This window comes from Calidris pugnax, unplaced genomic scaffold (genome assembly GCF_001431845.1).
Source record: "Calidris pugnax isolate Ruff unplaced genomic scaffold, ASM143184v1 scaffold37, whole genome shotgun sequence".
In the NCBI taxonomy this organism is placed as follows: domain Eukaryota; kingdom Metazoa; phylum Chordata; class Aves; order Charadriiformes; family Scolopacidae; genus Calidris; species Calidris pugnax.
The window spans coordinates 1,588,006-1,614,024 of NW_015090816.1; the positions used below are offsets into that span (position 1 = coordinate 1,588,006).

General features: G+C 50.9%; 2 protein-coding genes across 5 annotated transcripts in view; one reads left to right on the forward strand and one right to left on the reverse strand.

Moving 5' to 3' along the window:
• The first annotated feature begins 408 nt into the window (after window positions 1–408).
• On the forward strand, window positions 409–23,159 carry LOC106886633 (chromosome unknown open reading frame, human C3orf70). Of its 4 annotated transcripts, none has more exons than XM_014939728.1 (3): window positions 409–530; window positions 19,923–20,518; window positions 20,598–23,159. In XM_014939728.1, the coding sequence occupies exon 2, from the start codon at window positions 19,943–19,945 to the stop codon at window positions 20,477–20,479; it is 537 nt and encodes a 178-aa protein (XP_014795214.1). In that variant the 5' UTR covers window positions 409–530; window positions 19,923–19,942; the 3' UTR covers window positions 20,480–20,518; window positions 20,598–23,159. The 4 variants fall into 4 exon arrangements, with proteins under 4 accessions (XP_014795214.1, XP_014795215.1, XP_014795213.1 ...); XM_014939729.1 differs by having other exon boundaries at window positions 19,923–20,487; XM_014939727.1 differs by having other exon boundaries at window positions 409–534; window positions 19,923–23,159.
• A 1,472-nt stretch (window positions 23,160–24,631) lies between these two features.
• Window positions 24,632–26,019, reverse strand: part of VPS8 (VPS8, CORVET complex subunit) — a 121,718-nt gene continuing 120,330 nt past the window's right edge. Inside the window, exon 47 of the mRNA XM_014939738.1 lies at window positions 24,632–25,375. Within this exon, the coding sequence (XP_014795224.1) occupies window positions 25,226–25,375 (150 nt within the window). The 3' untranslated portion in view covers window positions 24,632–25,225. The remainder of the gene's footprint in view (window positions 25,376–26,019) is intronic.

Here is a 26,019-nt window from a genome sequence, read left to right on the forward strand (position 1 = left end):
GCAATAAAAAATCACTAAACCATATTCCTGAGGACCATGTCAACCCGTCTTTTGAAGACCTCCAGGGATGGTGCCTCAACCACTTCCCTGAGCAGCCAGGCTGAGGGACTTGGGTCTTTTTAGTCTGGAGAAGACTGAGGGGGGATCTGATCAACACCTATAAATATTTCAGGGGTGGGTTTCAAGAGGATGGGGTCTTTTTTCAGTGGTGCCCAGAGACAGGACAGGAGGGAACGGGCACAAACTTGATCATAGGAAGTTCCATCTAAACATGAGGAGGAACTTCTTCACTTTGAGGGTGGCAGAGCCCTGGCAGAGGCTGCCCAGAGAGGTGGTGGAGTCTCCTTCTCTGGAGACATTCAAACCCCACCTGGACACGTTGCTGTGGGACCTGCTCTGGGTGGCCCTGGCCCGCAGCTGCGCCGGCAGACCCGACTTCCAGCCCTGCGACGGGCTCTCCCTCTGCGCCACCCACAGCCACGGCCGCTGCTTCCGTCTCCACTGGTGCTGCCACCTGGGATGGTGCCACTGTGAGTGAGTGAGCGAGCGAGCGGCTCCCCAACCGGTCCCAACCCCCCCAAGGGTCCCAGCCTTCCTCCCTCTCTCCCTTCCTCTGTGTGTCCCTCTGTGTGTGTCCCCCCCCCCTTCCACCCGTGTCCCCCCGGTGGGACCTGCTGCCGGAGCCGGGGAGGGGGGCGGTGGTATTGGTGGTGGTGGTATTGATGGTGGTGGGGATAGGGAGAGTTGCCTCCTCGGGGCCTCCAGGCAACCCCCCGGAGGCGAGCGGTGGCCAAAGGGGCGAGCTCCCCTCTCTCTCCGCCGCTGGGAGGAACCGCTCACCGGCCCCTTTCGCCCTCGCTTCTAATTAATTGTCTTTAAAATGTTTCGCGTAGAGAACTAAGTGCTTTAGGATATATATATATATATCTATAGCAGATAGCTGCTGTTTCAAAACCCAGCGTTGACCCAACTCTGTCAAAAACGCGCCCGGCGGACTTTAATATCTATATTCGCATCCCGATGGTGTGTAATCATGGAGGTTGGGGTGGAACTGTGGGATGTCCAAACAGAGTTGGATGAATAATTAATCACACGCGGCCCCGAGGAGCAGGCTTTTCAAGCGGCGTTGTGGGGGATGAGGTCGGGGAATGGTTGATGGAGCTTCAGGGAATGGTTGATGGAGCTGCGTGGGCTCAGGTGGTGCTGCGTTTGGGAGATCTGAAGGCTTCGGGTGGTCGGGGTTGAAGGTGGACCCCTCCGTGAAGGTTTCTCGGTGCTGCCGAAAGTGTCCCTTGACTCCTGATGTCCCGTTCTCCTTTGAACTCTGTCTCCGTGTTTGTAATTGGAACTCCTGCATGGATTCCCCCACGCACATGCTTTTTGCAAATGTTGCTTTGGCGGGGAGAAGGGCCTGCCTAAAAAGCCACCTTTCGCTTGGAGGAGAGCTTCTGTTTGAACTAAGTGGACGTTCTGGGAATTTTGCTTAGGTTTGGGGTTCATTTGAAATCAGTTCAGAACAAAAGGGGGTTTTATGTGTGGTGGCACAACTGGCTGTGTGAGAAGGTGCCAGTCACCTGCTGCCTAGGGACAGGGGTGTCTCCTTGGCTTTTCATTGGTGACACAAAGACTGTCCAGTTATAACCTAGGTATGCTCTTCTTTTTCCAAAATTTCTCTGGTCTCAGTTATTTGTGGTCATCAGGATGTATGAGCTTGTAAGCACTCGGTTATTTGTGGTCGTCATCAGGATGTATGAGCTTGTAAGCACTCTGGAGTCCAGGACCAGAGCTCAAACTGGTGTTTAGAAATAAACTGGAGATGTTACCTGTAATCAGTTGGGAGATGGTCCTGGGAAGGGGAAAGCCAAATGCGGAGCTGGGAACACCTGGAGAAGTGACGTGGTGGAGAAGGGTCTGGGGATGAAGCTGGATCACAAACGGAGCGTGCGTCAGCAGCAGGAGGCCTTCGTGGCAGAAAATCCACAACCAGAACCCCAGCCTTCGCTTGGGGACGCATCAGCGCGGGCATTGCAGGCGTGCAATTTAATTAGCCTCCTCGGCTCAGTAATGACGATACCAGCCTGATGGGCTTAGCTTTGAGCGTTGCGCCTTAAAAAGCTGTAGGAGAATTGGGGAGGTTCTGTAGGAGACGACGGGGATCAGCTCAGAAAATAGGATTTACAAGGGGTTGCTTGGGCAGGAAAAGATGGATGGAGGGAGAGGAGCTTTGCAAAGTGTGAAGGTAGCCATGCAAAGAACGCTGTGTTCTAGTCCTTCTCTACACAGACTTGGAAGATAACCAGCTGTCACTTACCTGTGGCAAGGAAAGTTTAGGTTTGCATGTCAGAAAACATTTTAACTAGGAAGAGAAATGAAGCAAGGGAACAGAGTGCTTGAGAAGGTGAGGAATCGTGGTCCTCAAAGTCCTTTACAGAAGGCTTAGACTGGTATCTCTTAGGAGATACACGGGCTGATTCCCTCCTGGAAGGCCCGCTCAAGATCCCATCCAACCCTTAGCTTCCCCGTGGGCAATCATAAGATTTGAAAATAATCATAGCTTTTGCCAGAAGTACAGAATTCCTTCTTAATTCCTCCTTTATGGCTAAGGAAACTTTGAGAAACGTTTGCGCCATGAAACTACGATTTTAAATGAAGGAAGTCACATACGTCATTTTCTTCTTTAATCTCCTGAAAGTCACCAATAAGCGCTCTCCCTTCTTGCCCCCTTATTTCCTAATGCAAATTTCAGAGCTAAGGATGTCTTTGTATCCTGCTCCTGCAGAATGAGTTGAGTGGGACTTGAAAGGGGTAAGAATGAGGCCTATAATGGAAAATTGTATAGAGGTCAGAGATGTAATTAAACAGTGTTGGGAGTTATCTTCCATAAACGCAGCGCTGTAATACTGACTCGGGAGTCCTCAGAGGGTTCTTGAAAGTGGTTTTCTCTGACTCTTAAGGGCTGTATTGGGGTACAGGAAACTCTACATCAATTAAAATGGCCTTTGAAGTATTATTTTCCATCAGTGTCCAAGGTCCGGGAGAATGTCAGCTCAGTTAAAGTGCACTTACACTGAAAAATGACAAAAACTCACTGCCGCTACGGTGAATAGATCGTCTCCTCATGTGTATTCAGGATCACAGCTGCTTACTTCAGCGACGGCAGCGATTTAGCGTTGCAGAGCCACTTGGCTACAGAAATAATAATTGAGAAGGAACCCAGTCTGAACTCCCCAAAGCCATTTCTGTTGGCACGCTCTGAAGTGAGCAGCACTTTAAGCGCTCTCTTTACCTCCGATGTTCCTCTGTCAGTAAAATGGCAATAATAGCTGGCAGGCGAGATCGCAGGGACTGCTCAGTGTATCCAAACACCTCGCAGAACCTCAAGTGCTGTGGGTGTCTCTATGACTTCTGTCTCTAACCCCGGGGAGTTTATTTCGGGTCATTTTGAGTCTGTTTGGGGTGTGGTGCCGAGGAGATTTCCCTGTGAGATGGGAGTGTGGTTCTCTAATGTGTGCCTGGGGAAGCTGTGAACCCAACTAGAACTTCCATCAATAAGCACCCACAAAACGCCCAGCGCCGGTGGGCTCGGGGAGGCTGGTGGGGCGCTGGGTGTCACTGGAGATGCCTTGGCTCCATGGACATCCAGGGTCCAGGAGAGCAGGCAGAACCTCGTGTCCTGCTGCAATATATGGCCACAACACCCTTCACCCCTTGTGCCTGCCAACTCCTGCCTCAACGGGGCAGCCCGATGAGGGCTCACATTTTCGGCGTCCTCTTCCCTGCAGGGAAGAAGGGGTTGGCCCAAGGAGGTGTTTTGACTTCAGCCCCTACGTTTGTCCTGTTGGCCCTCTCAGTCTATCCCTCCGTGCATTCTGCTTGCCAGGGTGACAGCCCCCTGTTATTCTTCCTCTCCTCCCCTCCCCTCCGACAGCCTCACAGAATCTTCATGGTTGGAAGGGACCTTTGAGATCATCGAGTCCAACCATACAAAAAACAAAACCCAAAACAAACAAACAAAACCCACCAAAAAAACCCCACAAAACAAAACACCCAACCCGATAATCCCAGGCACTAGAGCATGCCCTGAAGTGCCACCTCTACCCATTTCTTAAATCCCTCCAGGGATGATGACTCCACCCCCTCCCTGGGCAGGCTGTTCCAGTGCCTGACCCCCCTCTCAGGAAAGTCATTCTTCCCAATATCTAATCTAAACCTCCCCTGCCCCAACTCCAGACCGTTTCCTCTGCTCCTGGCATGAGTCCCTTGGGAGAAGAGGCCAACCCCCACCTCTCTCCACCCTCCTTTCAGGGAGCTGTAGAGGGCAATGAGGTCTCCCCTCAGCCTCCTCTTCTCCAAACTAAACATGCCCAATTCCCTCAGCCTCTCCTTGTGTGACTTGTTCTCCAGACCCGTCCCCAGCCTCGTGGGATTCTGTTTATTAGATGCAGGTCGAGAGCCTTAAATTACTCAGGACAATTTTTTTATCAGAGAAAAGGTGAGCCAGAGGCAGGTTTGCAGCAAGGTGCCCACCTTCCTTCCCTTTCCTCACCTCTGGGTTTGTGCTGCGGCTGCGATTCACAGTGATGCTGTCTGCCAGGCTCCTGTCAGAAGGGATCACACCCTCGGGGTTACACCTCTCCTGACAGCAGCACTTGGACTGTGTTTTGCTCATTTTTACTTCCCAAGAATTAGCTCACCAGAGAAAGCATCACGCTTGATACCCTCTCAAGATTGGCTTCATCCCTGGACGAGGCAGAAATAGGGTGTTCTGGTTGCAGCTGTGTTCATTTTTTTTTTAATCTGAATATCTTGCATGATGTTAAACACCTTGCAAAACTCTCAGTTATGTTGTGTTACAGCTGTCAAAAATACATTACCAATAATGGCTCCAAAATACTTGTTTCACAGAGGTTGCATCAATAGAGAGTAATTGTGCTACCTGTGATTTTTTTTTTTTTTTTTTTTTTGCTCTGGTTCTGCATCAAAAAAGCAGGCTTTTAGTTACTTAAAGCAGGCTTTTAGTTACTTAAAGCCTCTTGCCTATCTTATGCTGAAAAATAAACGCAGCAAATAAATTTCGGTTCCGCCGCTTTTGCGAGATTCAGCCATTTGGACCGTTTTACAAGAAAACAAAGGGAGCAGGGTGAAAGCTGTGAGGTTTCCTTTGGGTGCTCAGAAAGGGAAACCGGCTCAGGCGTGTAAAAAGAATGGTGGCAGTAGAGGTTTTTACAAATCCAAATGCTCCTCCTCCGCCCTTGCGTTGCGCTGCGTGGTGTGTAGGGGTTTGCAGGTGTGCCTGGAAATAGCTTCCTGCTCCCTGGCGTGCATCACGTAATTGTAGGACTGTTACAACCCCCACTTTGGATCCAGACCCGGCAGCTTCTGCGTGAGGTCAGGGCTTGGCAAGAAACCCAAGAAACTGTCGTTCCTCAGCCAAGAGGAGAAGAATGGGTTTACGCGAGGGGCGGCACGTCACGAAGGGCATGTGTTTTCTGGGGGGTTTTGGGAAGAAGGACTGCTCTGATTTTGGCTGTATATTTGCATTTCTTGCTGCCCACTGAACAGGGAGACCAGGGTTTCTCTTCTCTGCGTCTGCTTTCCGGGTGGCTGCAGGTCCCCTGGAGTTGTGGGTCTGCCGTGGGTCTCTGCTGTGCGCTTGGGGGGCGAGAGGTGATTATCCATCTCCCCACAGCTGCTGCCAGGGAGTGAAGCACATCAGCACAGCCACTGCACCTGGGTGGCCTCTGAGCAGACGCTTGTTTCTTACGTTCTTCTCTACTTGAAATAACATTTTAAAATTAAAAAAAACCCAAACATTGGTTTTCTGCCCCACAAAAGCATGAGGCCAGCCTTGGTGATACCTCTTCCAGAGAGAACGATGGGGTGTTGGGTGTCACATCGTGTCTCCTACCTGTCCTGGCAGCGTACACAGCCTGGCCCCCCGTGCCAGGTGCCACTATTTTCCCCTGCTAATTAGCCATGTGTGCACCGTATAAGCCCCTCTGGGTGCACAAGCACATTTCCGTGGTGTCTCTCCCCCCTCTCGTGCCACAGAAGCTATCAGCAGGGGCTCTGACAGTCTTTGAAGCCCGTGTAATTATTCAGACCCCAGTCTGCCTGTGCGAACCGTAAGCGGGGAATCAGCGAGGCAGCATGATAAGTGAGTTTAAATGGTTATTGAAGGTATTCAAGAGCGGCGTGAGAGAGCTTGGGGGTCTAAAGAGGAGTCGTGTCTCCTGCCAGCCAGCTTCTGTCGATCCATCCGTGTGAGAGAAGCAGCCACAGCCCTGGAGGAGATCCTAAACTAAACCCCGCAGCCTTGTGTACGTTGTCGATCTCCACAAGCCTTGCTTTTATTCTGGTGGGGTTTCTTTGCACTGGTTTTTTGGTGGCTATAAAACTCTTTGCCACATCCAGGAGAGAGCCAAAGGGCAGCAGTGTACCCGTGCTTTACGTGCATCTCCATCTGCAGAAGGTGACACAGACTGGAGTTACTGGAGGTAGCCAGCCTGGCACTAGTGATGGCCACTTGAATTTCCAGCTGTGCTGTTCCACTGCATCCTGATGACTGAGCTGTTGGATACACATGAAGTTGTAACATGCTTAAATTTTAAATTCAGAGACTGACTATTCAGAATAACACATTTTTCTTTGTGGAAAACTCTGTCTAAACAGGAATGGGGCAGTGGGGGTAGGAACTGTGGGGTGTTCTCTGGAAACACGGCTTGTCTTGGTGGGAGGACGCTGACAAATCCTAGGAGAAATAGGCATTTTTCATTTGCTTTTGCTGTGAAAAGGATTTGATTCTCTGGAAACACGGCTTTTCTTGGTGGGAGGACGCTGACAAATCCTAGGAGAAATAGGCATTTTTCATTTGCTTTTGCTGTGAAAAGGATTTGAACATCCATCCTGTTTAAGTCCGCGTATCTGGACAAAATGTTTGTGCACAAGCCAGGCATTATGCTGTGAGCACCAGGCAAGGGCTGCAGAAAGGTGGATATTACAGCTTGTAATGGGAAAAGACTTTTAATGAGGATTTGCTGCCTGTGGCTGTGCAAGATCTTCTCTTCACCTGTATTTTGAAGAGCTATGATATTCGAGCTTCATTTCACTAAGCTGTGCACAAGGAAGGGAAGAACGTCAGCTTAATATATTCTGAAGTGTAACTCTGAGGGAGAACGTTCACCCGCCAGTTTAATGGGTGCACCAGTGGGGACTGTTTTGTTCCTCTGGGTTTAGTTATAATCTGTAAATCACAGTATGAATGTAACTATTGATGCTGTGCCTTGGAAAGAGAACCCACACGTGTAGATCCATCGTACCCCGTGGAAACATCAGCGCCTTTGAAAGAACCTGCTGGCATTCAGTTTGAAATCCTTCCTCCAATCAGCTATGTTTGGAGACATGCGCCTTCTATTATTATTATTATTGCTATTATTATTATTAGCAAAACCCCTGGTATCGCTTAACAGGAATGGACCACAGGAAAATCTTTGAATTCAAGTTACTTGCTGTTAGTACATCTTGTAGGACTCTTTTTAAGCCTCATACAGGATTGAATAGAAATCACTGCACCCCTTGCTCCAAAAGTCCTGAGAAAAAGGGCCTTTGTGCACCAAAACGCTTCCTGCCAGCCAGAAACTCTTGTCTGTCACGTGTGACCATGAGGCTGTGTTTTGTAATCGGTCCGTCCGGCTTAGGAGCCCGATTCACAAAGAATTGTGAATCTGCTTGCCCACAACTCAAGGATCTGAGAGTTGCAGATTAATGGCACCTCTCCTCATTAGCTGCTGGAAGGGTTAACCTGCTCTTTTCATGAAGCCTGCAATGAGGAGCCTGTGGATGTTTCCTGCTGGAAGCAAGTACTTCCGAAGGAGACGTTCAGTAAGGTCACGTCCCGTCAGCTGATGCGGTTGCCCGTGAATTCAGAATGTTCTAAACAGCTTTCACAGAATCACAGAATCTTCTAGGTTGGAAGGGCCCTTAAAGATCATCTTGTCCAACCATCAACCTAACTGACAAAAATAGACACCCACCCAACAAACAAGGAGCATCATCACTAAACCAGACCTCCCAGCACTACATCAGCCTGTCTTTTGAACACCTCCAGGGATGGGGCCTCACCCCCCTCCCTGGGCAGCCCATTCCAATGGCTGAGAACCCTTTCAGGGAAAAAAATTTTCCTAATATCCAGCCTGAACCTCCCCTGGGGCAACTTGAGGCCATTTCCTCTTGTCCTGTCGCCTGTGACTTGAGAAAAGAGACCGACCCCCACCTCTCTACACCCTCCTTTCAGGTAGTTGTAGAGAGAACTTTGTGGGGAAGGCTGAGCCCCTGCTCCCATCTAGAGGTCTTGGCTTTGGTTAAAAGCTTCAGGTGCTTTTCTCACTGGAGAGTAACAGCTCAGAGACAAAATTTGTAGCAGAGTGCAGTGCCTGGGGCGAGCGTGTGGCTTCCTTCCTGGACTCTGCAGGTGAGGAAATGTGTTTGCCAGCTTGAATCTGTGAGTGTGCTCACTCCAAGCACCTCACTGCCACAGCGTACAACCACGGTGCCTTCTGACACCTCAGCCTTACTCTTGGGGTTGCTGATGGATGTTTCGTGTGTCTCAAACCACAGCCAGTGGTCATATCCTTGCGGTGCCCTGTGAGACAAACTGAGTCACGAGATTGTCATCTCCCTGGGTCCGCAGAGCTGACTGTGCCCAGGTTTGCTGGAAGCACTCAAGAGGACTTCCAGGTACTTGGCAGAGGAGCTCGAATTTCCTGGCAGCATCCACATACTCATCAGGAATATGTTCTGTCACTGCTTGTGTGGATGCAGAGCTGGGCTTGTAGAGAATGGACATCCTGGGGATGGCTTTATGGAACGGCTCTCCATTTCACCGGCGCTGCCTTGTGCTTCCTGACTCACTCCCAGCCTTGGTAACTTACTTCTTCTTCTCGTTGATAGGGTTATACCAGAAATTTTTCTTTCTGTAAGGGACAAAAAGCAAAATGTTTTTACTCAGAAACATTGTAAGCTGTTCCAGAATGATAGCTCTGCCAGTGTGGGGCTCAGCTGTTGATAGATGGCACAAGCTTATACTGATGTAAAAAGCTGGTTGACAGTAGATTGGATTCCAGGTAGTGTGTATATATATGTCTCTCTCTCCCTCCACATATATATATATATATATATGTATTTATTTCTCTCTCTCTCTCTGCATATAAAGTGACCCTGTTTCAGTGTGGTGTGCTTTTCATCCCAGCACCTTCATGAATTTATCTGTCCACAAGATACAGAGGATGTTTTCATAATGGCTTTGATTCTTCCACTAATCAATTTTTACGTAGGGACTGATCACAGAATTCAAGAAGTGAATCAGTTGATGCAATTTAGAGATGTTTTTGCCCCTAGTTCAGTATATTCACATAGATGGAAGTCAAAAAACCACTGGGAAAGTAAAATCTGATTGCTTGGCAACTGCGCCTTGTTTTTAATATATACATACTTTAATTTAGGCAACGTAACAGTTGGAATTTATATATAACCTATGTTGTAAAACAATTTCAGCAAGAGACAGGCATTTGTATTCTTGCTGTCACTGGTGGCTGCGGAGCTTGAGAGCCACCAAGCTTGAGAGCTTGCAAAACTGCTTGTTTTGCTCTTGTGCTTGCACCCAGCCCCAAAATCCTGTTCCCTGCTGTGCCCAAGGAGAGGATGCTCCGTGGGCGTCCCAGCAGCTGTGTGGTGCTGGAGCTCACCTTCAGCCCTTCCAGGGATGGGGGCATGGCTGTGTCACCCCTTATGCTGTGCAGCTGCCTGAGTTGTTTGGATTTCAGACCCTGAGCCACATTCCAGGTGTATGCACTCAGAGGTGGCTCCTATCCCCAGTTGAAGGCTTGGACACCATCAGTTGTGTCAGGGTGGACTCACCAGCTCTAGGAGTCTTCTGCAGCCCACCAGCCTTAGCAGGCAAAAGGGAACATTCACCTTTCCCATGTTTTTCCTACCCCCTGCCAGTAGATCCTGGCGTTCCCCAGCTGGTGCTGTGGGATCTTGGCCCTCTTGGTGTGAAGCTGAGGGAGATGCTTTTACTCCTCAGTCAGCCTTCACTTACCCTGCCACAGCGCCGAGTGCTGGGTTTGCTCCCATCCATGTTGTCCAGCTGCTCTGGCTGTTTGCCCACAGTGGCATGGTGTGACATGATGGCTCTCCTCCTCTTCCTCCTCCTTCTTCTCCTCCAAGGGTGGTACTTGGTCTTTTATTTTTTTTTTGTGCAGAGCATCGCTGGATCCCACTCTCCTCCAAGGGAAGGGCACACATCAGCTCCACGTGGTGATGTTTTCTGGGCCTAAGTAGGGAGAGTGGTCCTTTAAATTCTCCAGAAATGGGTTCGGTGAAGGCTTGTAAGAGAAATACAAAGATTGGTTTGAATGAAGTAGGAATGGAAGCGTGCAGAGATAGGCACCAGAAGAAGCGATAGGAGGAGAGTTAAAAGAAGGGCCTGGATTGATAATGACAATCACTGTTCCCAGCAGTGAAGTTGAAGAATGTGGTGTTTGTCAAGCCCAGAAGGCTCGTGCTCTGCTACGGCCACCGCACAGATGACATGTGCTCTGAGAGGGGAAAGGGGGCTGCACAGGTACAGCACGTCACACGTGCCATCCCTTCTCCTCTCAGCCCACCAGGAAAACAGGCTGCAGCCACAGCAAGCCTGTTCCAAGCCATAAAACCCAACCTCCTGCCTCAGTTGTCTCCTGTGGACGCAGAACATGGGTCTCTCTTGCAGGGTACAGCCCTTTGGAGGGGACTGTCCATTCAAGAACCCAACGAGCTCTTCTGCTGAATAGAGAATTCACAGGAGAACATTCCCATTGCACACAGGGGCTTGTGGCTGTCCCCCTGCAGAATCACAAAATCACAGAATCTTCTAGGTTGGAAGGGACCTTAAAGATCATCTTGTCCAACCGTCAACCTGACTTAAATAGAGAATTCACAGAATCTTCTAGGTTGGAAGGGACCTTAACAGGAGAACATCCCCATTGCACACAGGGGCTCATGGCTGTCCCCCTGCAGCGTGTGCTACTCACCTGGAAGACGACTGTAACTTGTCTCTCTAGTGATTTCTCTGTGGTTTCTTTATACCAGGAGATGCCTTCATTTTTTAGGTACCTTCTGACACTGCTCCGTGCTTATCCTTCTTTGTTACCATATCAGCACGCTCACGGTCTCCATGAAGGGGATGGGATGCCGAAGCTTGAGCAGATGGTGCACAGGGATGGTTTGGTAGAATAAATATTTAGCACTAAGCCGGGGTGGGTTTTTTTTTTTTTTTTTTTTTTCTCCCCTCAGCCTCCTCTTCTCCAGGCTGAATAACCCCAGTTCCCTCAGCTCACCTACCATCTTCCTACTCACCTGGAATACGACTGTAACTTGTCTCTCTAGTGCCTGTGGTTTCTCTGTACCAGGAAATGCCTTCATTTTTTAGGTACCTTCTGACACTGCTCCGTGCTTATCCTTCTTTGTTACCATATCAGCACGCTCACGGTCTCCATGAAGGGGATGGGATGCTGAAGCTTGAGCAGATGGTGCACAGGGATGGTTTGGTAGAATAAATATTTAGCACTAAGCCGGGGTGGGTTTACAGAATTTAAAAAAGATCTACTCTAAGTTGGGGATAAAATTTTTAGGGGAAATGTGCAAAGAGTAGCTGTTCTCCCCTTTGGGGGGAAGCTTTGCAAAGGCATGGTGGAAGGGGAACATCCTTGGGGTTGGAGCTGGGGTTGCGATGGGCAGCGCTTCGCTGCTGTGCTGGTGCAGGTGCCTGGGACTGTCTCCCATCACGTGTGGGTCTTTTCAGACCCCACGTCTGTGTGCATTGTTCACTGCTTTTTTGGGGGAGGAGTCAATATTCTGTTCCCTTACAATGGGTAGTAAGCAAATACAGCCCCTTTAAGGGGGTTTATGGCTGCCTGAAACATTCCTCGAGCCTCCAGGGTTTCTCTTTCCTTAAGTCTGGTAAATCCGTGTAAAAATGAGAGGAAAAATAGAAGGAAGCTCCAGGGTCTGTTTGCATTTAAGAGTTACCTGCACGGAAAACCCCGAAAGGCTTAGACAGCTCTCAGCACCTACCATCATGATTCTTTTTTGTATTTAAAACAAATCAAGACAAAAGGGCATTAAAATACAAATTTGATGAAGAAAAACTTACTCTTTTTTTTTTCCCCACCCCTCCCTTTCTTGGTTTCCTGTGAAAAGCTTATGGCTCATCAAGTCAAGGGCTGTCACAGCTGTCTCTCACTCTACAGCAACGAGAGGGAACACCTCTCCTTCACATGAGGAGAGAATTGGCAGCTGTACAGAATGGCTGCCGGGGGAGCCGCTCTGGAAACGTTGCTAGACCAGGGAAGGTATGGTAGGTCACAACTAGTGGTCCTTTGCAGAGTTGGCTTGTGTCCTTGGGGTCTTTGTTGTGATCCCCTACAGAAGGTTAAGTTCCAGAAGTTCTGGAGACGTGCAGGATGCTCTGTTTGCCTTCCACGCACTGGAAATCTGTTTGAATAATCACAGCATTTGTTGCTTGGAAAAGCACAGGGTGAAAGTATCACTTCCATTAAGGTGCTGCGTATCTTTAGCTATGAGGCTCCTTCAACCTTGACAAGCTTTTTAGCTACTCTTCATTATAACCACCAGTGTCACAGTTCAGCTTTGCTTGAGCTTGTGCTGTCAATCTGACACTGCCTCAGGATCCAGAAGTATTTTTCTTTTCCTCTGCTGGCTTATTCCATGTCTCGCGTTACCCAGACAGCCCAGAATCACAGCGTGATATGGGTTGGAAGGGACCTCTGGAGATCATCTAGGCCAACCCCCTGCCAGAGCAGGGTCCCCCAGAGCAGGTCCCACAGGAACGTGTCCAGGTGGGGTTTGAATGTCTCCAGAGGAGGAGACTCCACCACCTCCCTGGGCAGCCTCTGCCAGGGCTCTGCCACCCTCACAGAAAGACGTTCCTCTTCATGTTTAGGGGGAGCTTCTTCTATTCAAGTCTGGGCCCGTTCCCTCTTGTCCTGTCCCTGGGCACCACTGAAAAAAGCCTGGTCCCATCCTCCTGACACCCACCCTTGAAGTATTTATAGGTGTTGATCAGATCCCCCCTCAGCCTTCTCTTCTCCAGACTCAAAAGACCCAAGTCCCTCAGCCTTTCCTCATCAGGGAGATGTTATACTCCTCTCATCACCTTTGTAGTCCTCTACTATCCCCTCTCCAGCAGTTCCCTGTCCTCCTTGAACTGGGGAGCCCAGAACTGGACCCAGTGCTCCAGATAACATTACTCCATACAGAATATTTTGCTAGATAGGACGTGATGGCTATTGCACATGATACCAAGAAATAGAAACTGGCTTAGCAGGGTTTGTTTCACATGTGCCATCTGTAATTGTACTCTGGGTTTCTCCTCCCATTTGCTCTCGCCCCTCTGGAAAAGCTATTAGTGTGCTCTAAGCAAAGTGTAATTTGTAGCTATTATAGTCCTGGGTGAATATTTATGGTTCGGGCAGTCTTTGTTTGCAAAGGTTTGTGGTCTCAAGCTGTGCCTGTAGCCGGAGAGAGGGAGGAGGAGGAGGAAGGCCAGAGGCAGTGATTGTGTCGGCTGCTGCGGGGCTGGAAGGCAGCGTCCCCTGCAGGTGTTTATAGACCAGTGTCACATTTTCAGGTGACCCTTCTACTCTGCTGAATGTTTCTGGGAAAAAGGTGCAGTAGGTGCCTCCCTCAGGCTTAGGGTGCTGAGTGCCCTTCAGCAGCTTTGCTTCAGTCTGTGAAGGAGGAAAACCCTCCCTTTGCCCCGACTTTCGGAGAGCCAGCTGGGTGTTTTGACAGTTCCTACCTCGTCCTTGGGCTACTTGTGCCAACCCAGGCAGCACCACGCTCCTCCAGCTTGTAGCTGTCATCTCCTGCCAGACAACTTCATTTAGACATCTGAGGGGGGTGCATCTTCAGCTCCTCCAAAGGAGACAGGCTTGTCTCTCCTGCCGCGCTGGCGAGGTATCGACCAAATCCCACTGGAAAAAACACTCCCTTGAAGAAAGCCAGTGCTTGAGGAGGTGATCTCCAAGGCTTCCCCACGCAGAGGGATGTGGAAGCAGCAGCTCCTGAGCTGTGGGGGTTAAACGGAGCCGTTAAAGAACACAGGGTTGGCAGGTCTTCCTGAAGCCTGCCCATTTTTGGAGAGCAGATAAGAGCAGATTGAAGGGTGGAGAAATTTTTGCCCAAGCAGCTGCAGGGAAAAGAACACACGTGAAGAAAGCTTTTATGGTTCAGTTAAACGGTGTCTAAACGTCTTGCACAGCGTGTGTGTCGCTGACTTAGCCTCCTCTAAGATCCACAGCAACCTCTTCTTACTGCATGAAGTGCATTGCAATTCCTGGTGGGTTTTTTTTTAAGGAAAAAAAAAAAATAATCCTTCAAGGTGGCGTTTTTGAGAGGGCAAAACTTGAGAATGTGTTGTGAGGAACCTCACTGCTGAAAGATGGATTTATTCTTTTTTTTTTTTTTAATATGCCAAGCACGTTAATGAGTGTCAGAGGTAAACTAGAACTCTGGGACGAAGGGAAGTAGAGAATAAAATGTTTAAGCAGCACCTCTGCTTATTTCATGGTTAAGTTATTTTGTATTAGGCGCGGAAATTGCTGCTGTGCCTGTTTGGTGAGGATGCATGCAGACTGCTCAATTAGCAAAAAACCAGAAAGAAATGACCTCCTGGCTTGCTTCTAAAGGCTCGTGTTTGTTCTTTGTAAGCAGGAGACACAGTAACACAGCTTCCAATCAATCAACCACATAGTTCTGGTAATCAATGCACAAACAGACTCTATATATAGAATATGGAAGCGTGCATCTGCTTTGGGGGATAAAATATTCCCCCAAGTGGCATGGGTTTGCTGGAGATGTGGAGGTGATGGCAGAGCTCACTGCTCTGCTGGGTTCTGCCTTAACCTGCTGGCGGGTGGCAGCGGAGGCGTGGGGCCAAGGCTTTCCATCCCATTTGGCAATAAAAGCCCTATTTCTGTGCACAGGGAAGCAGGGAGATGAGCACTGCCCCATACCTACCTCCTGGGACACGGCTGGAAGAGTCGTTTTGCAGCTGGGTATCGCTTTCAGTCTGTGCTAAGTCTCCAGAGGATTGGATTCTTGGCTTTCACAAGGGTCAGTTGGATAATGAAGAAATGGAAAAAACAAATCAATCCTTTTTTTAGTTGTGCACAGGCTGCTGGGATCAGTGTTTTTGGAGGGTAAGGCTTTGTGCAGCAACAGGAATAAACTGTAGGTGCTGGCACAGGCTTTGGGTGGTGACAAAGAGTTGAGCGTAGCCAATGTACCTTCTTCTGAAGTCTTCTGCAGGGCCAGAACTGTGCCAGCTCTTACAGTGCTCGAGAGCTTCCCAAACAGCTGCAGATGCAGCAAACTGCTTTGCACAAGAGTTTGGTATTTTTTTTTCTTCTTTTTTTTTTTTTTTTGACACGTGCAGTACTTTTCCTTCACCGAATTGCCATCTTCCGCGTAGGCAGCGGTGACAAGTGACCCAGGAAACAGCTCGCGATGCGGCGTCTCGTCTGGCATCTGTATTTGAGCAAAACACTGTAATTTACAGGAGCATTCATCAGCACAGCTCAGTTGCAGAGTTCTTCAACTGACACGGGGGGGGGAAATAAATAGACAATAAATTTCGCGCTAGCGTATTAAAAGGCACGTATCAGAACATCAGAATAGGTGCTCAAAATACTATTTTGTCACAGACTTTTGCCAGCTGTTCAAAGTCAGCAAAAAAATTGCTGGTTATTTCAGTGGGAGTTCAATCAGACCGAGCTGTGTTATAAGAAAACTGGGGGGACTTGTGCTTTTGGGATAATTCTCTGTGAAAAAGCCGTCTCTGCCAACCGTGCAAGCTGCAGGGGCGGGGGGCCATTTTATTTTTAAACTTCTGCATTTATTTTTCATGGGCTGCATCGTGGCTGATGCATTTACACACGGTATGTAGGGTAAGGAGCTGTAAGTGAGGCTGGAACCACAGCTTTGGCTGTGATCCACCCCGACAGTCCCAGCCCTGAGCACCAGCACCCTTTAAAACCAGCCCCAATCATGTTTTTAAACAAAGTTTAATCTAAAATAAACAAGTTTGGCCCTAAAACTAGCTGTAACTTAAAGTTGTACCAGAATTCTCACGGAATGTAGAAATCAGTTTATGTAAAAAATTCCTGTTTTACCCTGGCAGAGCTTGTCCTTGGAAGGGAAGGAAACATTTTCAGCTGCTGTAGGGTCCCCCAGATGGGGATCTGAAATCCTCTGTTCACAGAAGAGCCCCTGGTTCCTTCTACCCTGAAATTAGTGCCAGCAGGGCAGTTTGGAAACACCCAGGGAATTACCACCCGTTGAGCTCCTGGGTAGCACCCCCTCTCCCCCTGCCCCCGGGGAGGGGGGTAAGAGTCAAAGTGATGAATCAAAGATTCAACATCTGTACTGCAAGTTACCTTGGCTTAAACCCCCGGCTTTCCTCTCCCAACGTCCCCCCCAGCCTTCACCACCACCATGTGGTTGGCTGTTTTAAGTGAAAAAACATATTCCTGTTGTGCAGCCGCTGTTTTTTGTTAATCGTGTTAAAATCTTCACCAGGGCCTTCCTTGGGCACTGCAGCTGGAGAGGTGGCACAAAATAAGAGCTGAGAATTATTTTTCTTTCATAGAATCGTCTAGGTTGGACGGGACCTTAAAGCTCATCTAGTCCAACCATCAACCTGACAAAAAAATAAGTAAGAAATAGGCAATAAAAAAATCACTAAACCATATTCTTGAGGACCATGTCAACCTGTCTTTTGAACACCTCCAGGGATGGTGCCTCAACCACTTCCCCGGGCAGCCCATTCCAATGCTGGATAACCCTTTCTGTGAAGAAATTTTTCCTAGAAATTTTTCCTTGTCGTTAGTATTTGGGTTTTATGGTTGGTTGTCAACAGACCAGAACAGGAACCCCCAGAGAAGCCCCCACAAATAGATGAATAAACAGAGCGTTGGGGTTCCAGGTGAGGGGGGGTTGATACCTGTTGCATTTTGGTTTCCAGGAGCTGGATTTTCTTGGGAGCTGTTCCAGCGGGCAGCGTGCTGATGGGTCGGGCGATGGCGTTGCCTTGCAGGACAGCAGCGTGTTTAATATTCATTAATTTGAGAGGTTTTGGGAAGAAGAGTGGCTGGCAGGAAGGCGGGGGCTGCTGAAGGCAAGGTCTGTCCCCTCCAACCCCAAGGAGTGTGTGTCAGCAAGAGTGGAAAAATGCCTGAGAGACCCCCACATCCCTCAGCCACTGCCAGGTCCAGAACATCCTGGTGCTGCTGCTCCTGGAGGAGCAGGAGCTCTGTGGGGGGAGCGTTTGATGCTGGTGCTTCGTTCCTCTGAGTCACAGCAAGTTTAGAAACCCGACCGTGGAACATTCAAAAGATGGCAAGTGGAGAGGACAGCTTTGTCTTCTCTGCCATCCAGCCTTAATCAAACAGGAGGGGGAAAAGCCTGGTGTATTTTCCCTGAGCTCTGTCAACGATTATCATTCCACAGATGGTAGGGGGGGAAAAAAAAGTGCTTGATGAGGTACGGGAGGGGAGCTGGTCACATCTAGTCACAAAACCTTCTTTTCCCCTGCTCACCCTCTGCTCTGGGTCTGTTCTCTCCCGGGGGCACGGCAGGGGTGGGCTTTTCTCTCCTGCCTGGCTGGTGCCCCTTCCTCTGAGCCCACTCTCCGTGGCTGCTTGGTCTCCCACACTCTGGTGCTCCCCTGAGCTTTCCTCTCTTCTCCCATCCTCCAGCCGTGGAGTTTGAAGTCCCAGCAGAGGAAAAGCAGCCGATTTCACAGGAGCTGCCTTTCCCTTCCAACTCCAACAGCCCAGCAGGGGTGGGAAGAGCCTTCCCCAGCACTCGAGGTTTCCCCTGGTGAGGTGCTGGAGCCGGGCTGGTGGAGCTCAGCCCGTGTGTGGGACCCCTGCAGCAGCCAAGAGCTGGGATCTCTCAGCCCAACCCACTGCTGGGAAGGATTCCTGGGCTGAGGATGGGATTATTTCACTGCAGGGAGGCACAGGGAGGGAGCCAGCCCTTGGGGAGAGGGAAAGCCTTTCTCTCCTTTTCCTGTCCCAGGCCCTGCTCAGTGGAAATGCGGTCTCTACTCCCATTTTCAGTGGGCAGCTGCAGCCCAGAAGGACAATCCCATCCTGGGCTGCATCAAAAGCTGCGTTGCCAGCAGGTCCAGAGAGGGGATTCTGCCACTTTACTCTGCGCAGGTGAGACCTCACCTGGAGTATTGTGTGCAGGTCTGGAGCCCTCAATATAAGAAGGACATGGACCTGATGGAGAGGGTCCAGAGGAGGGCCACAAGGATGATCAGGGGGATGGAGCACCTCTGCTACGAGGACAGGCTGAGGGAGCTGGGGTTGTTCAGCCTGGAGAAGAGGAGGCTCCGGGGAGACCTAATAGCAGCCTTCCAGTACCTGAAGGGAGCCTACAGGAAGGCTGGGGAGAACCTGTTTAGAAAGGCCTGCAGTGACAGGACGAGGGGCAATGGCTTCAAGCTGGAGGGGAACAGATTTAGACTGGAGATGAGGAGAGGGTTCTTCACTGTGAGGGTGGTGGAGCACTGGAAGAGGTTGCCCAGGGAGGTGGTTGAGGCCCCTTCCCTGGAGATATTCAAGGAGAGGCTCGACGAGGCCCTGGGCAACCTGGTCTAGTTGGGGGTGTCCCTGCTGACTGCGGGGAGGTGGGACTAGATGACCTTTGGAGGTCCCTTCTGGCCTGGGCAATTCTATGATTCTATGATTTTCCAAAGGATGGGTAATTTGGGGGAGAAGGGCTGCACCTACCTCTGAGCCGCAGAGACGAAACCGTGCATCTCATCGGAGCTGGATTCATTAATGCAGAGAGACACGGGTGGCTTTTTGCTCCTTACCTGGAGAGCTTCCAGCATCAAGACAGTCCTTGGGTGCTTTGATACCTTCTTCTGCCTTGGCGAAGCAGCATTTCCAGCCCAGGCATCCCAACTCTTCCCAGAGCCCGGCTACTCGCAAGGCTGCTGGAAATTTGTGCTTTCATAGTGTCTGAACCCCCAGGGAGACATGAATCTTTCAGAGGCTTCATGCAAATAAAATGCAGCATTTTACAGTCTTGGGCATAGCCTCGGGTTCCTCAGGTTCCCCTAACAAAGTACTGATTTTCTGCTCTTTTATTTATTTCATTTAGTAAAGATTTTCAGTTCACTCTTGGTTCAGCGCTATATAACCAACATAATCCTATTTTCCTACTACTTAACCAGATAATCAAGATGCCAAAAGCATTTCTGTGGCTGGAGAATTCCTTTATTTTTCTGCCTTAAGATTCTAATTGCAGCCATGTATGAACCTCTGCTTTACAATACAGAAAAACACGATTTAGTCCCCAGAAAAAAAAAAAGAACATGGGAACGCATGCAGGGAGACTCATTGTCATTTGGAGGAGTAACAATAATATAATACAATTTAGACCATTGTAGCAAAGATGTAAGTGACAACAGCTCTGTGTTCAGTGAAAACAAAAAAAAACAGCCAGTCTCCAGGCATCTTTTGGGTTTTCTTTCCCCTAGAAAGGGGTGCAGGCAGACTCCCTGTCCCTCCTGCTTCTCAGCTATGGAGTTGGGTCCCTGGAGTTAATTTTCTGGAGTTAGTGGTGTCTTACAGCTGCCTTTGGGGCAGGGGGAGGAGAAGATTGGGGTGAGGAGGGTTGTGCTTACCTGCCAGAGCACCTCGAGGCGCTGAAAACAGCGGGGCTGCTACTGCAGGGACCCCTTCCTTGTTATTAAGGCCCAAGGGCAAGCGCCGTTATCATCTGTTTGATCCTAACTTAAAGATAAACCACCCTGAAATGCCTCTTTTTGGTTTTCCCTGCAGGTAAATACGTCTATCAGCCCATGACCCCCGTGGAGCAGCTCCCCAGCACCGAAATACCCGTTCGCCCCCGGGAGGCTCCGAACACCATCCAGATCTCCGTCTCGCTCACCGAACACTTCCTGAAGTTCGCCCCCGTCTTCCAGCCCCCCCTGCCCCCCGACTCCCCCCAGTTCTGCACCATCGCCGACCTCTTCATCGACAACTACCGCGTGAAGTGCATCAACGGGAAGATGTGCTACGTGCAGAGGCAGCCTCCCCCCGTCCCCCACAAGGTCAAGCCCGAGGAAGTCTCCGTCCGCAACGCCTTAATCACAAAAGAGAGCAATACACCAAAAACGGATCACTGCTCCTCCCCTTCCAGCTCCGAGGACTCCGGGATCAATGCGGTGGGGGTGCACTACATCGAGTCGTGTGACGAGGACACGGAGGGGGTGGCTGAGCTGAGCTCAGAAGAAGACTACAGCCCGGACAGCAGCTGGGAACCCGACGAGTGCCCGCTCCTGTCACCCTCCCAGTGCGAAATGGAAGTCATCGAGACTATAGAAACCACTGTGTGATCCGACAAGTTGGTATCAGAGCAGTCCAGTTCCCACTCAGTAACGTTGCTTTTTGTAGTATTTATATTTTCTGGTTGGTTTTTTTCTTTTGTTTTTCTGACAATCCCTTTTTTTCCAGTGCACTTGATATTTCGGATCCCTCACGGGAGCGCGGTGGCGGGACTGGCGCGTTGGTCAACCAGCAGCAGCCTGAGCAATTTTAACGTGTTCTCAGCCCGATCAGATCTCCCACCTCTGCACGGAAGGTAGTGATAAAAAGACTTTTCTAGCTGAAACAGGCCCTTTTCTTGGTCACATCATACACTTCTCACACAGGGATGTGCCACTCGAGCTGTTTCCATCTGTGTGGATGTTTGCAGCGGGCCGTCAAAGCACAGAGGGTGAGCTGGCAGCACACCTGCCAGCAGCAAAACCAAGTTGCCCTTATTCTTTCCTCAAAACAGCCACACGAGGTGCGGCCACAAGAGGCTCTTTCCCTCTCTGTCTGTCCTCGGGCGTCCGTCCATCCTTTTCTCTAGTGCTGGTGTGACCCTTCTCGAAGGCTGGTGGCCCCGCTCTCCCGGCGGGGTGGTGCGAGGGGCTAGAGAATGCACAAAGTGCCTCCCAACTTTCCTCCAGGCTATGCACCGAGCAGCTGCTGAGTTAGGGCAGGCTCTGAAATCTCCTGAGAAGGCACAACCTTTGCTCCGGAGGGGGGGAAATCTGTTGCCTGGATCCAGCTGGTCCTTTTTTCTCTCTCCGTGGCTGTCGGGACGGGGATCTGGCTTGGGGAGCGGGCAGAGGTGGAGCGCGGGCGTCTGAGCGATTCCGGGCTGGACTTGGGGTGCAAGATGCAGGCGAAGGAAGCCACTACCTCCAAAAACACACGAGATCCCCCCTGGGCTTTGCCTGCTGCTTCCTCCTGCGCTGTTTGGTGCCAGGCACACGCACTCAGGACGCCTCAGGGCCTGCATCTGCCTGAAGAATAACAAAAATTTAAAATGTAAAAAAAAAAAAAAAAGTTTTAATCAGCCACACCACTGTGTTGGCAGAGCTCGGGGACAGCGTGGAGGTGGCCCATGGGCTGGGTAGCCCGTGGGCTTGTTAAAATACAGCCTGGGGTCACTCCAGGGGGGAGAGGAAGCCTCGGTGCCCGCTCCTGGTCGAGGAGGGGGTTCTGAGTCTCCTGAGGTGCCTGGAGGGAGCGAGCTGTCCCGCTGCTGGGTTTGCTTTCAGCCCTGCTCCACAAAACCCGTCCTTCTCAGAAGGTTTCAGTGGGCTCGGACCAGCTGGAGTCAGTAATAACTGCGTTTCCGACAGCATTCCCAAATCACTTTGTCTCCTGGGCTGTTCCAAAAGCCCCCGGTGAATGGCAGGCTGTGTAAAGGTGTACAGTTCAGTGGTTGGTACTAGATTATAGTCCGTGTTATAGGATGGCTCATCTCTCTCACCGTATCCTGACAGTGTAGTACTGGTTTTATACACTTTGTAATCGGTATCTTTAGGAAAAAAAAAAAAAACAACAAAAAACAAAACAAAAACGTTTAGGCAACAGTGTGTGTCTGTGCACCTGCGCGTGTGCTAGGAGTTTACCATAAACGGTTATCAAGTAATACTGTACTTTTTAGACTAACACTTTCAGACAAAAAAAAAAAAAAAAACCATAGGTTTTATAGTTTTGATGCCTTGCATAAAAAAAAAAAGTGCAATGCTTGTTAAATGAGGAACTTGGGCCATTGCATGAACAGCTACATTCTCACAAGGCACCCCAAAATACTCCGTTTTTTTTCCCTGAGGGCATTTAAACGAAGGCCGTAGTAAAACTAAGTAGGATTTACGTATTTTTTAAGGGCGGGGTCGTCTTTCTTGATTTACTGAGGTTTCTAACAACGTTTTAGTGTCTTTTAACCATTCAGACACATTCCATAGGTAGAAGGAAGCGTTACGTATAAACCTACAGCATTTATTCATATTTAATCTTTCAATTGTAATCTCGAGGGGGGAGCTGGGGCAGCTTGTCCCTGTGCCTGCCCTGCCTGAGCATCCTGCCCAGGGGTGGCTTCTCCTTCCCGGGAGGCTGGGGTGGCCCTGGCAGAGGGAGGAGTGGCCGTGGGGGGACCTGTCCTGAGGTCAGGGTGGCTTCTGGGGGACACCAAGCACGGGAAGGGGCATCAGGACCCTCTGACCTGGCAGGAGCTCACCTTGTGTGCGAGCAAGCGGGAGCCGCCTCCAGCTGTGAGCGCAGCAGGGGTCAGTGGGTGTTGGTGGCTGAGAGATGGCACAAGGTCCCTCTGGTCCGGCAGGTCCATATCACTGTCGTCAGGATACATTCTCTCTTAAACTGTAAGTAATTAGCAATATTCACAAGCTGTGAGTGTCTCCTACCCAGGATTTGTTCAAGGTGTCTTAAGCACAATCAGCTGCCTCTTCCGCCCGCGGTACCTGGGCGAGGGGAGGGGGGAGCAGCCCGGTGGGACGGGGCCGGTCCCGGGGGGCGTTCAGCAGCCAGGGGGGGGCTGTCGCCGTGCTCCCTCCCCCCACCAGCGCAGAAACACGCCCCACACACCAACGGGGGCTCTTCTCTTTGCACAAACACTGGCGTCCACGTGCTGTAAGAGACGTGCCCTGGGCCCGTTGCTCCGCTCTGCCAGGGAGAGGCGTGTATATTTCCTCTTTAATAAAATACTAAATAACTCGCTAAGTTCCGCGTGTCCTGACTCACCCTGTGTTTTCCACACTAGAGTGAAACGGTCTGATGTTTGCAGCAAAGGAAGGGTCACTTACAGCTTCAGACAGCAGCACCTGAGACACACACCCAGTGCAAGGCAGAGAAATGTAGTGACCAGGTTGGAGCACACCAGGGTTTGGGCACCTGGTAAGTCCTGGGGCTGGTGGGCAACCTCACAGCCCGGTTCTGCCTCACCTCTAAGTGGCCCATCGAGGAGGAGGACGAGCTGCAAGCCCAGGCTGATGTCTGGCAGCCTCTGCAGCCCCTTGTTTTACCTCCCCTCAGGCTGGAAGCATCCGCCTGGGGCACCATTTTGTAGCTCTTAAGGGCAGTAGGAAGGAGGGGAGTGACACTGGGCCACCCCGCGTTCCTGCCATCCCACCTGAGCTCTGCAGGGACAGCCCCAGGCTCCACATGTCAGTTCTGTGTGCCTGGAGAGCAACACCCGGGTACAGAGCTGTGTGTGTGACACTACAGACACACCACGGCTGTTGGACCGGTTCTGCCTCACCTCTAAGTGGCCCATCGAGGAGGAGGACGAGCTGCAAGCCCAGGCTGATGTCTGGCAGCCTCTGCAGCCCCTTGTTTTACCTCCCCTCAGGCTGGAAGCATCCGCCTGGGGCACCATTTTGTAGCTCTTAAGGGCAGTAGGAAGGAGGGGAGTGACACTGGGCCACCCCGCGTTCCTGCCATCCCACCTGAGCTCTGCAGGGACAGCCCCAGGCTCCACATGTCAGTTCTGTGTGCCTGGAGAGCAACACCCGGGTACAGAGCTGTGTGTGTGACACTACAGACACACCACGGCTGTTGGGCTGCAGCAGGTGGACTGTTGTGTGACAGAGTGACAAAGGTGCTGCTGGGAAGGGACACTGCCCAGTCTGGCACTGCAGAACCATGGGCTGAGCTCAGTAGTGACAAACCTCTCCAACCATCACAGAATCTTCTAGGTGGGAAGAGACCTTAAAGATCATCTTGTCCAACCGTCAACCTAATTTTGACAAAAATAAACACCCACACAACAAACAAGGAGCATCATCACTAAACCAGACCTCCCAGCACTACATCAACCCGTCTTTTGAACACCTCCAGGGATGGGGCCTCAACCCCCTCCCTGGGCAGCCCATTCCAATGGCTGAGAACCCTTTCGGTGAAAAAATTGTTCCTAATATCCAGCCTGAACCTCCCCTGGTGTAACTTGAGGCCATTTCCTTCATCGTGCCGATGCTCTCCACCTCACAGCCCCCACGGGCCTGCAGCACCTTTTTTACACACCCACACGCTCCCCCAGCCCCTCAGTGTAGGTGCAACAAGGCGAGCAGGGGGAGACAGGCTGCAGCTTCCACCACAGCTCGGTGGCAACTGTGCTACGGAACCGGTAGCCAGCAGCAGGGCTGGACCAGGAGCCCTCTGACCCGCTCCCCTGGGGCACAGCTCAGGCAGCAAAGTTCAGCCAAGGGCCTTTTAATGGAGGTCTGCAGGAACACACCGTGCGCGGGTTGGTTTGCTCACACCTGTACCAATTTCTGCATTCTTCAGCCTTTTCCACATTTGCCTCTTCCGTGCCCCTTGACCCCACAGGGGATGGGGGGCCAGGCCTTGGCAAAAATCACTATTTTTTTTTTTCAGTGCTGCAGTTAAACCCCACAAACCCAGCACAGCACCGTGGGACATGGGCTCTGGGCACAGGACCCCCCTCTCCTCCCACGGAGCGGAGCTGGCCCCGGCCCCGTTGTTTGGCAAAACTACGGCTGCTGCCGCGAGCCCCCGGGGCGGTGCAGGTAGCCCAGCGCCGCGCGGTGCTTCGGCACCCTTGGCTTTGCCCCCAGAGTTCACAGTTTCCAGCCCAGTGGCCCCGTGGCCACCTCGGTTTAGTGAGAGGCAGCAGCAGAAGTGGGATATCACCCGCTGCTACAAACCCCGCAGCGCTCAGCGAGACTCGACGCGGCACAGAGGGTCCAGGAAAAGCCCCTGGATGGGGGGAAAAGTCCAACGTTGTGATGGAAAGGCTTCCAGGCACCGAGAGCAGCCGTGGCAGAGGGTTAGTCTTCAGCCAGCGGAGGGGGAGCCAGGTGGAGCTGGAAGTTCTCGTTCTGGAAGACGCTGCTGGTGGCCGGGTCACCGTGGGACACGCTGAGGAGCCCGTGCTTCTCACCCCCGTGGCTGCGGGAGAGCTCTGTCAGGAGAGCCAGCTGCAAGACAGCACCAGAGAGAGGTCACCACCAGCTGGGGACACGGCACACAAGGACACAGTGCCCCGGGGAGGGGGGCTCGCCTTTTGCAGCGATCAGAAATACCTTAACACCTGTAAAGGGTGTGTAGAGAACCACAGAATCTTCATGGTTGGAAGGGACCTTTGAAGGCTGTTGAGTCCAACCATACACACACACACAAAAAAACCCCAAACAAACAAACAAAAATACCCCACCAAAAAAACCCACAAAACAAAACACCCAACCCAACAATCTCGGGCACTAGAGCATGCCCTGAAGAGCCACCGCTACAGGTTTCTCCAATCCCTCCAGGGATGGTGACTCCACCACCTCCCTGGGCAGGCTGTTCCAGTGCCTGACCACCCTCTCAGGAAAGTCATTCTTCCTCACATCTCATCTAAACCTCCCCTGCCCCAACTCCAGACCATTTCCTCTGCTCCTGGCATTATTCCCTTGGGAGAAGCGGCCAATGCCCACCTCTCTCCAAACTTTCAGGGAGTTGTAGAGGGCAATGAGGTCTCCCCTCAGCCTCCTCTTCTCCAAACTAAACATGCCCAGTTCCCTCAGCCTCTCCTCTTGTGACTTGTTCTCCAGACCCCTCACCAGCTTGGTGGTTCTCCTCT

Bases quoted from the DNA above. Each gene is read 5' to 3' on its own strand.
- LOC106886633 (XM_014939727.1), top strand. From the start codon at position 19,943: ATGACCCCCGTGGAGCAGCTCCCCAGCACCGAAATACCCGTTCGCCCC.